We start from the raw sequence: 17,041 nt of genomic DNA, 5'->3' as shown, positions 1-17,041 counted from the left end.
GAACGTTTGTCAAGTACAGGTGCATTCTTATGTAAATTGTAGATAGACAGACTATCGTAGGCTGTAGACTCGTCTCTCTTGTGTCCTAAATTCCTGTGTCGAATACGATGTGACTTTGAATATTTATTGGATTATCGATTTCTCCCTACAATCACCCCATCATGATTCAAGTTATGTTGATCATGTTATACAAAGATAATCTTGTAAAAGGAGAGTACTGAAGTAAATCACTAAAAACTGAATTTTTTTTTAAAGCTAGAAAAAGATTCTGAATAAATACCTAGGTACCTTCTAAATTTAATTATATTAGTAAAAAGTGACCCTTTTTCTCTACCTTTCAGAAAATAACTTTATCAGTCGTGTGTTAAATTTCACTATAATGTACACTAATATTATAAAGAGGAAAACTTTGTTTGTTTGATTGTAATAAATAGGCTCATAAACTACTGGACCGATTTTGATGAAATTTGGCAATCTTTAGACCCTGAGAAAGAACATATAGGCTACCTTTTATTGCGAAATATGTACCACGGGCGAAGCCGAGGCGGACCGCTAGTAGTCTATAAATTCGGAATGTCTACGCAAGAGCACTTATATGTATTTTCCTCCAGACTTACACGCAAAGACACTCGACTTAATTTTTAAATTGACAACAAAAAACACTACGCAGTGAGTTACGATGCATTCACTCATACACTTATTTATTTAAATATTGCTGGTAACAAGAAATCATACAAAACGTCATACAATTATATAAACAAATGAACTGCATAAACAAACCAATTGGAGATAGGAATCGTACGTTTTAACGACTGTTATTGTTATTTCCGTGCAACATGTAAATCTTTTCAGACTTCCGAAGTAGGTACTGTGGTCTGTGACATTGTAATTTTATCCAAGATCATAGTATTTCATAGATACGCGATATTTACTGCATATATAATAAGCATACTGAATTTATAATTTATGTGCTTAAATATTTGCCCAAAGCTCCATAAACAACAATTACTTCCAATCATTTTGAAAAGCAATTCATTTTAAAAGCAGTTCATACTACCCTATTATACCCACATACAAAATAGTGATAGTATACATACAAAATAGTACCCTATTAAGGGCTGATTTTTCAATTCTTGGTTAAATCTTATCCGTCCAATAAAGTATTACAAAACAATATACAGATGTCACCTAAAAACTGTCAAAAAGTGGGCAAGTAACATATTTTTAAAATGGTTGTTTAATACGATATTCGATGAATATAAGTTTTAACTAAGGATTGAAAAATCGGCCCTTAATGTGATATGTATATTTCCCAAATAACAGATGACATAAGCAAATGTTACGTTATGCAATTGCAACGGTGGGGTCGTAACAAGTATTAGATGCGGTTTTATTGCGCCTCAAATAGACTTGATGTGTTACGTGCTAATTGTGTACCTTTGGGATACGATGTGATATCTGTTCTTGTGTATTTTGTTAAATAGTTAACGGGCACGCCAGCACCAAGATTCAAACAACGCTAATTAAGACTGTAATGTGCAATGTGTTAGTACAAAATTCTATATACCGATTAACTACATTGCATGTAGAAGTAGGTAATATAAACATTCGTTCTCAAAAATTTTCACGTTTGTAATAGTAGGATAGGGTAGTATGATAGGATAATATAATATGAGAGAGAACAAAATTCTATATACCGATTAACTACATTGCATGTAGAAGTAGGTAATATAAACATTCGTTCTCAAAAATTTTCACGTTTGTAATAGTAGGATAGGGTAGTATGATAGGATAATATAATATGAGAGAGAACAAAATTCTATATACCGATTAACTACATTGCATGTAGAAGTAGGTAATATAAACATTCGTTCTCAAAAATTTTCACGTTTGTAATAGTAGGATAGGGTAGTATGATAGGATAATATAATATGAGAGAGACTATTAGGTACTGAACGTAAAACCCACTGTATGTTATTTACTTCTGAAGCACTTATAAATAACAATAATGATTAAGTAATGTAAGTAGTAGGCAAAAATTATAAACTAACAAAATACAAAAAAAAAACTAATTTAGAAACATAATATTTGTTAGTTCTTGTCTTGTGTGGACGACATTTCTAAAAACGTTTAAGAAACGGAAGAACGAATGAACGTTTAAGAAACTACGAAACTTCTATCGTATTGGGAATATCAGTTAAAAATAAATAAAATTCAGTCAACAGAACAACACGACTTTCCTCTTAATACTTCGTGACTTTGATTTTATTAAACTTATATCTAACAAAAGGACTCTGCTGTTGAAAACACGATGTGACGAGCGTAGCATTTTTGATCCATCCGATGTACAAATCTAACACTAATGGGATCATGAATGTTACAATATATAAAAATGTTTAGTGTAGTTAACTAAAACATACTAAAAATTATACAATTCACTAATCCCTAAAACAAAATAATCTCAGTTTTATAGGTCAGAAGAAATCTATGATAGTTGCAGTAAAACGCATAGATATGTCGACAGGACGAAAATAAATCAGTCACATAAATTTTACGGGCATGAATCATGGAAAACAAGAAATTTGACAAATCACACCTTCCTTTTAAGAATATCTTGACAGCCTTTATCAGAACTCAGCACTCAGTTTAAAAAGCAAATTGTACTATGAAATTATTTGGTCAATTTTACTTCAGAATCAAGATCTTTTTGACACGGTCACGCAGTACTTAGTAATACGGATAATTATAATAGTTAGGTATGTAATAGCATCGATCATCTTTAGTTAAATAATGTATGAGATTTAACTTTAACTTTAAATCTATCTTTAGGACAAAAACTGCGTCAAAAAGATGCATCTTATTCAATTATTCGTGTTCTTTAAAATATTATAAAAATATATCCTTGAATACATTCATAAAATTGTCTAAATTCCATAAAACCCTACTTTCTAAAATAGAATTGTTTAGTACTAGTTGAGCCAGAGTATTTATTATCTGTTTTATTTCCAGACGGTAGCCGACCAACAACCAGCCCCCGTGGAGATGCAGGCCCGACACAATCTCTTGTGGCATTTGCTTATCGATCTCCCTATATTATTATTGGGTAAGTAACAAAATTATGTATTAAGTCTTAGACTTATAAATATACAAATCGTTCTTATTATTTGGACTAATGGAGAGCAAAAGGATTGTAGAACCTGGACATTTTTCGAAATCGAATTTTTTATATATTGGTGCAGCATCAAATATTTGAGCTATTATTAAATAAGATACCATAGAATATTTAAAAACCTTTACATTATAATTTAACCATTCTGTGATCTGTGAGTTTAACGAATTCGTAAATTTTACAGTAATTTTATCAACAAATATACAATAACAATTTTTAGAACTAAACAAATCTCTAATCATCAAAATAGAACAGTAAACTTATAAAGATTTATTGGCATTTAAACTACTTTGACATTTAAAATCACTTTAAACTGCGCATTAATAGATGATCCTATTATATAATTAATTACATAATGATCTATATTTGAAATTTATGAAGCAATTAAGAGCACATTATTATAGTTTTGACCAAGTTCAACGCATACTTAATTGGCTAGAGCGCCTGGCGCCTAATTAGAGCTGATAATTAAGCTGGCCCTAATTTTTGTGTGTGATCACGTTTCATATATTATTGTCGTGAATGTTCCCGCGCTGCGCTTATGTTCATTATATATATTCCTTAAATATATATTCCTTAATAAAAAAACTGTACATAGTTAAAACTTGAATAAACGAATGTTTGAGATATTCTTTTTTTGTGGAAAATTATACTGTACCATGAGAAATACAATCAAGTTACGAAGATAATTTTTATGGGACTGTTGGTATTATTACACCGTTTCCATTATCATTATGAGTTTTAAATTTCTTCATATAATTAGTATTACACATTTTTTAGCTATTGTTATTTAAAATTAAAAATTGAATTCGATTTATGTCTCTAACGTTAATTCTAATCAAAACAAAGGACAGGTTCGTAACACAATAGGGTATTTTTTACAAAACGTAAGTAAATTAGTAGCAGGTCAGACCGCAATTTGTGGTATTTGGTTACCATTGGTTTGTGGTTTTTGGGTTTTATTACTATGTAATACATAAAATATTATAATAGACTTAATAGTGTTTTTGTCGGCGGCTTCGCTGGTATCGTACATAATGAAATAAAATTAAATAAAATGAAAATACGTTTTCTATGGACACATAAAAAAATAATTTACATTGAAGATGAAATAAATAGTAATAACTTAAATATTTGTATGCCACAATAGGCATTATTACTTATTGAAATATCATTGATTTTCAGATGTTGCCGTAGAAATTGTACAGCATTTTTTTTTTCTATTTTCCTTTAGTTTTTACAAGCAAACGAATATTACTGTTATTTTTTACCCATAACTATAACCTACATCAGATTTAAAAATTCGATACGTATTTTCACAAGACCATAAAATTTGAACAATGATACGTAATAATGTAACACAATATAACAGTCTATTAACAAAAGTATCTATTACAGAAGAGTGTATTTAATTAGATATAACAATTCATGTATCAGTTACACAATGCGTGTGGTCCGTTTGTGTGTCAGTTTGTAACTCGAAAACTGTGGCTCCCGAAATGATCACAACTGGACTGTGGGCATAATTAATGTTTGCTGTCTTATTATAACGCTATTAATGTGGCATATGAATATGGTGGATTGTTTTTTTGTATTAATACTTGTATTTAAATTTTAATTGTAAACTTTTGTTGATAGGCGCCAAAGCTTTCATAAGCTTTTATGGGAGTAATCAGTAAATGTTAATAAGTTTATATCACACACTTATATAGTTGAATTTTTAATTTGTGATAATAGTTAATTTAATAAATTACCGCAATAAAATTGTGTGCAAAAAATTGTGTGAAATATCACAATAAAATAAATTATTTAAACGCACGCATAGCAAGTCAATCATGTTTGTCAAGTCAAGTTAGCAGAACGCGATGCACTACGTCCTATGGTTGGATCTGACCTCTCACTTCCGATCGTAGTTGGCGCCATGTGCGAAAGAGAGGACGTGTGGATGGCAGTGCTGTCTTTCTGTGATGCAGTGATGTCACAGAAAGAAAGTGCTGAGCGCGACCGGGAGCGTAGGAATCCCGTGCGTCGCAGAGCACGCCGCAGGGGACGTCGGGTCACTTAGTAGACCCGACGAGCTCTTGCCTTTATCGTTGCAGAGTGTGTGCGGCGCGCGGGGGCTGCACACATTCAATAGGCAACGCGAGGAGGGCGACAGACTGTTGTGGCTGCAGTCTGTCGTAGTGCAAGGCATGCGCGTAGGGTAGTCTGCGACTACGTGCGAGTAGATTGCCAATGGCAGGCGCGCGAGGGGTACCGTGAGCGTTCCCACCGGAGATCCCGGGATCCCCCCTTTACTTGCGCGGAAGTAGGCCACCGTGAGGTTTTAGTCAGTAGAAGTTAGACATAACCGCGCTGCTGCCCCCGAAGCAGCCGGTATTCATGATGAATTTCCTCACGTTAAAAAAAAAAGTCAATCATGTTTGTTCATTAGATATACTATTTAGGTTTTAAGTTCAAGCTTTAAGAACAAAATATAAGCGATATGTTATTTCCATTTTTATTAGGATATAAAAATCTAACACCTAATCCTAAAACAATATAAAACCGATTCTCCACTTCACTGTACACGCTTGAAACTCGACACCACATAAACTGTCCATCTAAATCTATTTAACAGTATATTAATATAACCACATAGTCATATACATGACCCCGACATCGCTGACACCGTGGGTGGTCGTCACGTTTGACATTGTTGACACTTTTGACATTGTTGACATAACGCTGACACCTCACGACGTTACGGTACAGTCGTGCACACATGCGTGTTTGCATTTTCTGTTTATTTTATGCACCTTTTGCTAATCGAGCAGAACCTATAGGACTTTGTTTGGAGAAGAAATTTCTTGAATTCAATTTGGGTGTTGGGCGACTTGACATTAAATATACAAAACGAATCGATACACAAATATTTTTCTTCATAGAAATTGATTTGTAACTTGAAGTTTTAACATTTAATATGAACCTAAGGAAGTTAGACTTTATTTAAAAAACGTGATTTCTACTTCTAATCTAATCTAATATTTATTGCAACATTAACTTTCTTTTCACACCTACATTTACTATTTATGTGAATGTCAAAAACATCTATAACACAATAAAATACAGAATAATATCAACTGTTAGATAGGCTTATCTGGTAGTATCTTGACTTCGACGGTACAGTATCAAGATCAATGTCATTCGTATTTCCCCGATCATGACCGTGTAGATAGCTCTATCTGTAATCTATATAAATAAATAAATGTACATGTACGTAGTAGTATACAGGGTGTAATCGTTAAGTGTGCACAAGCGATTATTCCGTAACTATTGCAGATACCAAAAAACTTTAAACTGATATCGAAAGTACTTAACCTAATGAGTAAAATGGCCATAATAAATTTTTAAAAATAAAACGAGAAATATCCAAAAATGTTACATTAAACGCTCCCATACATTTTATTTCCCATACATTTTGTATTCATAGCAGATTTTCGAAGTGATGTCCTCATTGTGCAATACAATGAGGAGCTCTATTTACAGTTTGTAAATGAACTTCCCTTCAAATTTGCGAAGTAATTAAAGCAGAAAACCAAAAAAAGAAAGAAAAAGCTAAAATCTTTCATATTAAATGTACTAGGTTGATCCAAAAGTAATGATAATTGGGTATTTCCTGTGCACATAAAAATATAAAATAAATGTTTTTTGCTTGCTCATGTATTCACTAAGTAATCACAAAAAAATCATATCAACAGGCCACGTTTCCAATTATTTACATTAATTTGAATGTGAACCGTGCGTGCCAGAATGTTTCCCGACGAAAAGAAGAAACAACGATTCGACATGTAGAGGGTAAATTTCTAAATTTTTCATGATATCAGGATAATTTTTTGTCACGTTTTGTGATCATGGACGTTACCCGAGTTCACCATGTTTATGCTGAAACCAAAAAACAATCAATGTCCTGGATGCGAGCTTCCAAAGTGACGATGAAGAAATTCAAAGTGAAAATCAGTAGGTTAGATTAAAGCGGTAGTTTTTTGGGACGCTGAAGAAATAATTATGGTGGAATATTTTAAAAAGGTAGCCATTTTATTGGGCTCTTACTAAACAGACCAAATTAAAAGATTGCGGTAGGTTAGTAAGGAAAGAGACATGGCAAACTGCGGACCTGAACGCTGTTTCACCAAGACAACGCACGAGATCACAAAGCGTCAGTTGCGATGGCTGCCATTCAAAAATCGGCATTCCAAATGCTTGAACACCTACCCTATTTTTTAGATCTAGCTCCTATTTACTTTTATCTCTTTCCTCGGCACAAGAAACACTTTCTTAGCAATAAATTATTTTAAGACGACAGCGAAGTGATGGCCGCGTGGAGGGGTTTTTGTGGATGAAGTCAATTTTTTTTTTAAGTTTAGGAAAAAAAATATTGAAGTATATTTTCTAGTTAGAAGACTATCTAGAGAACTTCATAATTATTATAACTGTAATGACCTTGTTTAATATTGATTATCATTACTTTTGGATCAACCCATGTACATGAGATATTCGTATCTCATACTAAATGTATGGGAGGGTTTCAAGTTAATTTTTTAGATATTTCTCGTTTTATTTTTAAAAATTTATTATGGCCATTTTACTCATTAGGTTAAATACTTTCGATATAAGTTTAAAGTTTTTTGATATCTGTAATAGTTACGGAATAATCGCCTGTGCACACTTAACGATTACACCCTGTATATGAATAAAGAAAGATTTTTCCGGTTGAGTGTTAAAATAATCTCTTCAAAGAAAACTCTTAAATTTTCTTTAGTTTAGTACTTTTTTTAAAGTACTTGAGGCTACTTAGTTCTTTTGATACTTACTAGCTGTGAATCAGTCTACATAATATTTATAAATCTATCAATATAATAAAAATGAATCGCCAAATGCTTGCCAAATGTGTAAGCTTAAAACTAGAAAACAGCTCGACTCGTTCGGCAAATTTTGCAGCTAATCTTATATATAAAATGTCACAATGTCAGTTACCTCCTCCAAAACGGCTGGACCGATTCTCATGAAATTTTGTGTGCTTTTCGGGTATCTAGGTCTGAGAATCGGCTAACATCTATTTTTCATACCCCTAAATGATGAAGAGTAAGGCAGAACAACGTTTGCCGGGACAGGTAGATGTTTATAAATATACATTTTCTCGAAAATAAATAATTTCACTTGATGTACAATGTCTATACAAATTGTAACTATTTTGCGGTCATCTTCCACCATCAATGGAAACTTGGAATATGTCAAGTACTTCATAATGATCGGAAAGTTGAAAGTGATGAATAATATTTTGTGTCGATTTTCAATATACATTGTAGTTTATGCGATAAATAACTAGCGTCCAAGTACGTAGTAGTAACTTTTCTAAAATTTTGTTATTGTAGATTTTTTATTAAATCCTATGATGACCAACTCACAAATTTTTACAATATCAGTTCAGCCGTTCTTGAGCTATGTGGTGTAACTAATACATTTTATTTTATATAGGAAAGTATAATTACATAATATGTTTTATGTTGGTATATAGAGAAGATAATAGATAAATCAAAGTCATCAAATTAAACTCTCCCAAGAAAAAGTAAAGGTTAGATTAGTAGATTTAGTTTCCTATTAACTTGAATAAGTACATAATTTAACATGCTATTACTTACGTCCAATTACAAAGTAACTATTTGCTAAACTAGTCTATCACATTACAAAACATTCGGCTCATTATTTTAGCCGTTAACATGTAACAAACAAACAGATTTACTTCCGTATTTTGTTTGGATTTATTAAACCTATATTTAGCAAAGAAATTGTATAGCTTTTAATAGCAATGTATAATTTACATCTTTGTATGTTGCAAATTCATGTAATTTCATCCATAAATGTTCAGCCGCAGACAGGCGCACTGATATTCAAATGTCTTCAAAAAGTCGTAAACTTTGTGACATCTCTCTTTATTTCTTTGAAATTTTGATATCAAGCCCATATACGCGTTCCCACTGCTGGGCCACAAGCCTCCTATGAGGTTCAGGCCATGATCCACCATGCTGGCCAAATACGGGTTGGCGGATGTCACATGTCGTCGAACTTTTGATTCTTCGACATGTCATTGGTTTTCTTACTAATTGCTAACATGATATAAAAACGTAAAAATAATGTAATATTTTTCTTAATTAATCTATTAAGAGACATAAATAAATCGGATAAGTTATGTAACAAAGTAAGATAGCTAAATGTCTTGTAATTACATAAGTTCAAATAGTCCAGAGGTTAGTCTGGGTCCTTTCATTAGTAAGTATTTAATTTGATTCACGTTAATAAAGTTACAGAAATAGTCATTTTATGGGATTTATTTAAATGTACCCTGTATATGTACCGTTTGCCAGTTCATTCGCTTTCCTGTATTATTACAAATATTATAAATAAGAAAGTGTGTTTGTTTGTCTGTCTTTCACGCTACAACGGAGCGATTTTCTGATATGTTGTTTGTTTCTGGAGGTAGGGGCCTTTCAATGTAGGTTTATTACCTCCCGTTCTTTCAGTTCTTCAAGCAGTAATTTTGTCAGTATGTCTGTAAGTAATATCTGTTGATTTCCAATCCGTTTAAACAGACGAAAAAACATCCATCTCTGAACATTTGTGTGTCTGTCCATCTTTCTATAGGAATTTGCGACACAATCATTTGAGCTTTCTTCAGAAAAAAGTGGGAAAAGTAGATATATCCTAGATGTTACAATCTGTTGATTACTATTATGACCCAAATCGTGTCGAATCGTGTACAAATAGCATTTGTTAAATTGCACATGTTGCCATTTTTGTGAATCTCTCATTTGACATTTAACGTTTATTAACAAACATGTCTTTATGAACCTTCAAGTCTATAGTTAACTAGGAAAACATTCCCATGAAAATTATCACGACAGTTTTGTACCTACTACATTGGTTAATATATTATATAAAATTTACATCTATCCATAATCACGTAGAGTTTCTTGATTTTATTCACGGTAAAATCAAATAAATATTCTATCTGTAAGCAACGTTTGTCAATTTTCAAAATTCAAACATGATTAGCTGCAACAGGATAGTTTCCATTTCCTTATGTACTTTATAAAAAAATACTTATTCATTCAACTTGAATGAATAAGTATTTGGCAATAAATTTCATAATCCAAACACGATTAATCATGCAGTGCAGTTAATTGCATCAGGATAGTCATAGGTAGGTACTTTATAAAATAATTACAGTTAAATGAATAAATATGCTGAGCATTTATCCATTTTGTAGCTCTTTAAAACAAAACAAATGTAAAAAAACAAGTCCTCAGAAATCACATGACATTCCCAGTAAGGCATTACCTTATCTCCTGTAATGGTGGATCATTTACTTTACATTACCTTTATCTTAGCATAGATTATTCTAGAATAACGCGCTTTAAGTGCTTTTTAATATTCCAGAAGTGAGATCTTTTATGACTGTCCAAGAAATTCTTATTGATACTTAAATGGTATAATATCGCCATGATACATAAAAAAAATTAATGTTCAGTAATATTATTATTTTAATATATTGTAAACCACTTACTAAATAAATAAACTGCTTAAAATAACCAACAAAAAGTTGAATCTATATTAAATTTATTATCTGTAGAATTTATGACTTATCATGTCTTTGTTTATCTGTGGTATAACTTATAAATTTCAAGCTTAAAAAAAATCGCACATCAAACATAGCTGCAACAAAAATAATAATTAAAAATTTTCACATTTTTATGGTGTTGCATTCAAAAAAAAAATTAAAAACAATAACACGTCCGTGGTTTTTTTATTCTCGATCACGATTCGCGTATTGTTCCTAAATTAATTATTTTTGCACGTCCGCAAAATCACTTCCGTGGCCAAAAAGATAAATAACAACAGGTCTATCTAGAGATTATTGCTTCCTGGTGATTATAAAATTAATAACGGTGTTCGAACAATTATGGGACCTTTTTGGAGGTTTGTCCCATTTTTCAGGGAAGGGGGAACAGAAAAATGCGTAGAGGCGATCGTGTACCTACTTTTCTTAATTGAATCATAAATTATTTTGTTAAAGACAAGTAGCCGCCATAAATACTGGTAAATGTTATAAACTTGAATTAGCACAGTTTTTCCTTTTTTAAATAGGCACAGAATTTGAAGACTTTCGCGAATCTATCGGCACGTCTCAAGCAAGAATCCATCAAGTTATAGCTCTTCGCGATAGAGCGTAGATCGAATAATGTAACTTTTATAAATTCGAGAACACTTGGGTTTAAGTTTTATAGAAAAAAAATTCTATCAAATGTTAAACTAACATTAAAGACCATGTTTCCTTTACTAAATGTAAATAAATAAATGTATCAGTATCTTAAAACCTTTTAAATACGGATAACTAACGAACAAAGTAAAAATAGAAATGTAGCATAGGTATTCACAAACAGTAAATCTTTCTAATTTATTAGTGCAAGTATATAATTAGCTACATCTTATTCTTTAAAACACATCTGCAATAACAATATTTCGTATTTGCTAATTACTAATCAAACATCTAACTAGCAACTTCAACTCTACTGCATTAACTTAAAGTTTAAATTTAAACAATATCCTAAATATGTTTAGAATGGGGTCACAATGCAACACGTTAATTTAATAAAAACGTGTCTGTATACTGAAATATAAGTTTAAATTTATTCACAGGAAAATATGCCGTATTTATGTGTGCTAGATATCAAAATAGTATACGCTATTTATGTTATTATGCGTTGATGTGCTTTTAAAATGTCTGGATGTGCTAAAATGTTAGGAAAGATGATATTTTTATGAAACGCGTTGACTATAAAATTGTTTTTTTATTCATGGCCCATGGAATGCCTATAGACAATGTAAATTTATAGTTGAAATGGGATATTTTACACTAAAAGCTTGTTTAATAATGTGATTACTGATTACCATAGTATCGGATTTAAATAATAGTGTTTTTCTATGTAAAAGAAAGTGATTATTTCACAGTTTAACATTTCTATATCAATTTAAATTCATACACACAAATAGTACGATTTATATGCTAAAAGCGAAATCAATAATCGTAAAACATTAACAACGTACTAGGTATTAATGATTCAATTTTACAATCGATATAACACTAAATATTATTACAGTAAGGTCACGTCGCTTCGCAGGTATTATACGCCTAATCGTTTCACTTTATTGGAATATACGGGAGAGAAATAGGAGCGCGAACGCGGCTTTGTACCAAAATTAAATTAAAATAATATACTTTTGGAATTTGTTATCAATGTATTTCTGATTCCGTAGGTCGGAGTGTCCTGTAAGAAAAGGGAACACGATAAATTATATGGAGGTTTGGATTATAAGTAATATAAAATAGCTAATGTAAATAAGTAAATAACAATAAACATTAACATAAATCTTTAATACATATTATAATAATTCGCAGATGAGATAATTTTGTCCATCCGTATGCAAAACGAATCTCTGAATATACTTGGAACGGGACATGACACAAAGTAATTCCAAGTACCACAAAAATCCCTTAAACATTAAATAACCTTCACGCAATAGAGATAAATACCTGGAAATCTACTTCAGATAACCCCACTTTTGTCTCAGGTGTTGCAGGAAATTCGAAATCAAATAAGTGTCTAAACGTTTTATCTCAAATCAAATACGGGTTTCTTTGACGCTCGGTTGCCGTTTTACTGAACAAAGTGACATTTCCGTTCCGTCTAATCGTTTATGGTTCTCACAGTTATGTGATATTTGTTGTAGAACGCATATTCTATGGCTAATGTACGGTACTTTTGCAATAATTCATCAGTGTAAAATAATTGAAATATCAGTCATTAGTCATCGACGATGTCTTTTGCTTTAAAAGATAACCGCAATTTAAGAACACCCAAGTAGTCTCATTGTTTTTTCATATCTATACTAACTAAAGTTCTATGGGAATATGAATGCTCAATTTGCCAGTTTATAAATAGTCAAAACCATAACATGGTTTCGTTATAATAGGTATATGCTATATAACTATAGAAAGTTTTTGAGAAGCCTACTAAAATCATCGAAAACAAGCGTAGTGAAATCATCAAAAATATTTTAACGAAGTAAATTAAAATAGAAAAAACATTACGCATTATTTATCAACTGATCACTGATTACATGTTACCACAATATTCGCTCTGCTTACATAAAACAATACACTAAAAACCAAACAAAACAAACGATTACAATCACATTATTCGTCCGTATATTTCGCACTGCAGTTGCAACAATTGCAACTGCCCTACATAGCGACTAGCAGGACGGATGGACAGACCTCAAAACACGAATTAGCACAAATTTGCTAGTTATTGAACAAGGGGTCTGTGTCTTTTAGGTATGGAAAACTGATGGGTTGGGTTATTAATGAACTGAACGATAATGTCAAGAAGAACGATAGATCACAACGAGAAGTTTTTGTTCTTATTCGATTCGACGATATGAATCAGATCGTGCCGTAGGTATGTGAAATTTGTCATGAAAATATATTATTAAAAACTTAATACTAAAACATGAATTCAGTATCGTTGTTCATATTTGCAGTGGACAGTTGTTTCATAGTGATACAGTGCCAATTCAGGCCGAATAAAGATTGGAATTTAAAATTTCAATAAAAATAGGTACTGAACGAGAAGGCTCCAAATTCCAACAAGCAATACGGTCTTCTGGCCACTTTTCTACTAAAATTCTACAAAAAATTACACACTGTTACAGGAATTAATTGTAAAATTTGACTGTCGTGACTAAAAGTAAGCCAAGAGGACTTAATTTGCTTAAATAAATTCAATACAAAAGTTGCGAAACTATATCTAAATCTGAACTATTGTTTTATACACAATAGATTGAGTAATTACTAGGTATATCCGCATGTTGCAATGTGAAAGAAAAGGTTACCGTAAGCTCTAAAATTTATACTATTGGATTTTAAAGTGACTTAAGTTAAGATAATTTTCAAGGCATGCTTCTATATTGGAAAGAAATAAGAGGGAAAATAATGTGGGAACCTGAGCACATTCCAAAATATTGATAAACTTTCAAATGTACAGAGAATTATCTATACTTTCATTAATAAGGTGTTATTTTGAATTGCAAAGAAATAGGGAGGAAGATAATGTTGCAATCTTAGTATTCAAAATATTCATACGTTTTTCACGAGTATGACGCAGAGCTGCAATTAAAACAGGTAAAAAGATTCCTTGTAAGTTTTTTCAAAAATATAAAAATGCATCTCACTGAGAAATCATGTTACATTTAATTAATTAATTTTCTGGACCATGAAACACTTTATAACCTTCTGTTATAACACACTATCCTAGTACTTTTAAATTTTTTCTTTCTCTATTAAATGGCGCATCGAATATTGAAATCTAGCTGCACAAAGATAGATTACAATCTGTCCAAGCAGATTAGCAAAACCCGCGGGCTTAATCTAGTTTTAACAATTCACATCTACAAAATAAGTGAATAAAGTTTTAATTTCAAAGACAATCAACAACCAACAACCAACATAACAACATACATAATCAACATACCTTACCAACATACAAAGATTCTAATTCAAATACAATCAATAAATTAAAACATTATGATTAACTATCTCAAACACAAGAATTCATTAACCTACAGCATCTTCATTAAGAAAAATTCTTAAAAGATCAAAATCCTACGCTCTTAAATGCAATTAAAATTCTCGAAGACACGTCATATCCGCTCCATAACTTTTATGCAGGTCAGTATAGTAAAGTTTAAATTATTACTGGCCCTTCTAATTGATTTAAACTTGCATCTAGATTAGTAGCGGGGAATACTTTGAAATTTGACATTATAGTAGTTACTACTGATGCTAATGTAGCGATAATTTAGTTAGATATTTAATCCATAGTATTTAATCACAGATGTAGGTTGTTATATACAAATTATATAATTACACTAGCTGTGCTCCGCGGTTTCATCCTCATTGCTCCGCTCCTGTTGGTCTTACCGTGATGATATATGGCCTATAACCTTCCTCGATATATGGGCTATCTAATACCGAAATAATTTTTCAAATCGGACCTGTAGTTCCTGAGATTAGAGTGTTCAAACAAACAGACTCTCCAGCTTTATAATATTATTAGTATAATAGATTACTGTTATTTTCAAGTTAGCCTTAGTGTTACCACAGATTAACTAATTAGTTAACCCAGTAACCTTAAACCTTATCTGAAAAAACTAATTCACTACTACATCAAAGCCAATAAAAGACATTTCACTATCGTTTCAATAACTTCTACTTTCATTTAAAATTCCATAGATATCTACTATCATATTATTATTATCATACATAGCTAATAAGCAAGCCACATGACCCCCACGCGTTTTTTATCTATGCTTTCTCCCCATTTGTGGCTTGGCCTACAGTTGCATTATTTAGCCTAAATAGATAAAATAATAGAATTGTCAGTCATTACAATAAATTTTAACTATGATTTAAAAGAAGATTCTTGACCGTGTTAAGTATCATCACTACATAGTTAGTATAAAACAGTCGCTTTCTCTGTCTTCTTATGTTCCTATGTAAGCTCAAATCTTTAAAAATACGCAACGGATTTTGATGCGGTTTTTTCTATTAATAGATTGGTTCTCGAGGCAGGTTTTAGTATATAATTTATTAAGTTTTAGACAAAGCGGGCGAAGCTGCGGGCGGAAAGCTAGTATAACAGAAAACAAAAACAACTGACATAAATAATATAAAATGCACCATTAAAATTTCATCAAAAATTCAATTTAATACCATTTCACACAAATCAAACCAAAAGAAAGAGAAAGGTACTTATATTTTTAATAGCTAGATATTAATAATTTCCACTCGATAAATAGTTAATTTGAGCACTGAGTTATATAAATACCAAAATTTATCGTTTCCTATCATTAAACTATAATTTCCAATCTCTTAAAGGAATTGATATGAGTAACGACTTCACGTAAGACCCCGATAATTTAATGTAAGACGTTTGAAATTATGTCATACATTAATAAATTATAATAAATATTGGAAAAGTTCTATCAAAATTTATTATTTTAGGAACATAGAGCTAACAAGACAATAATATTATATTCTTAGATTAAGGATTGGTGATCGCGGAGACCAATCCTTAATCTAAGAATATATTATTATCAAATTGTTGGCTCTCAAAATAATGTTGTAGGTTGTAGCTTTGGTTGTTATGTGAATGTAGATACTAAATAAGGCTCCATAATATTTCAGTCATATCCTATTACCTAGTGCTATTAGTGACCATTTCTGTATATTTTATGTTTATACCACGTTTTTTCCTGACATTATCATCAACATAGTATAAAACAAAGTCGCTTTCTATGTCCCTATGTCCCTTTGTATGCTTAAATCTTTAAAACTACGCAACGGATTTTGATGCGGTTTTTTTAATAGATAGAGTGATTCAAGAGGAAGGTTTTAGTATATTATTTATTAGGTTTTAGACAAAGCGGGCGAAGCCGCGGGTGGAAAGCTAGTTATCTATAAAAGATCATTTTTGGCATAAGGTCTAAATTAAAAAGTTTTAGTTAAGACAGATATATTTTACATTAATTAAATAGATACGAAATTAGTAGGTATTACCAGATTTATAGCCCACATGCATTTTAATTAAGGAAATGTATAAGATAATTGCGTCAGCTATTAATAATTATAATGTTGCATAATGTATGTGGTACATGCATAATTGGTGACTATGGGTAGAATGTTGATTAGATTTTTATTCTGGGCTACACCTG

At 31.3% G+C, this 17,041-nt stretch overlaps 1 protein-coding gene across 2 annotated transcripts in view; it reads left to right on the top strand.

The window, feature by feature from the left end:
• Nucleotides 1-17,041, top strand: part of LOC123699392 (phospholipid phosphatase 2-like) — an 80,035-nt gene that overhangs the window by 53,338 nt on the left and 9,656 nt on the right. For both annotated transcript variants that reach the window (XM_045646337.1, XM_045646338.1), the window contains exon 2: nt 3,010-3,103. In XM_045646337.1, coding sequence (XP_045502293.1) covers nt 3,010-3,103 — 94 coding nt within the window. The remainder of the gene's footprint in view (nt 1-3,009; nt 3,104-17,041) is intronic.

The sequence above is a fragment of the Colias croceus genome, chromosome 17, assembly GCF_905220415.1.
Source record: "Colias croceus chromosome 17, ilColCroc2.1".
Classification (NCBI taxonomy): Eukaryota; Metazoa; Arthropoda; class Insecta; order Lepidoptera; family Pieridae; genus Colias; species Colias croceus.
The sequence above is the reverse complement of the archived record's forward strand: the minus strand, read 5'-3'. Positions and strand labels throughout refer to the sequence as shown.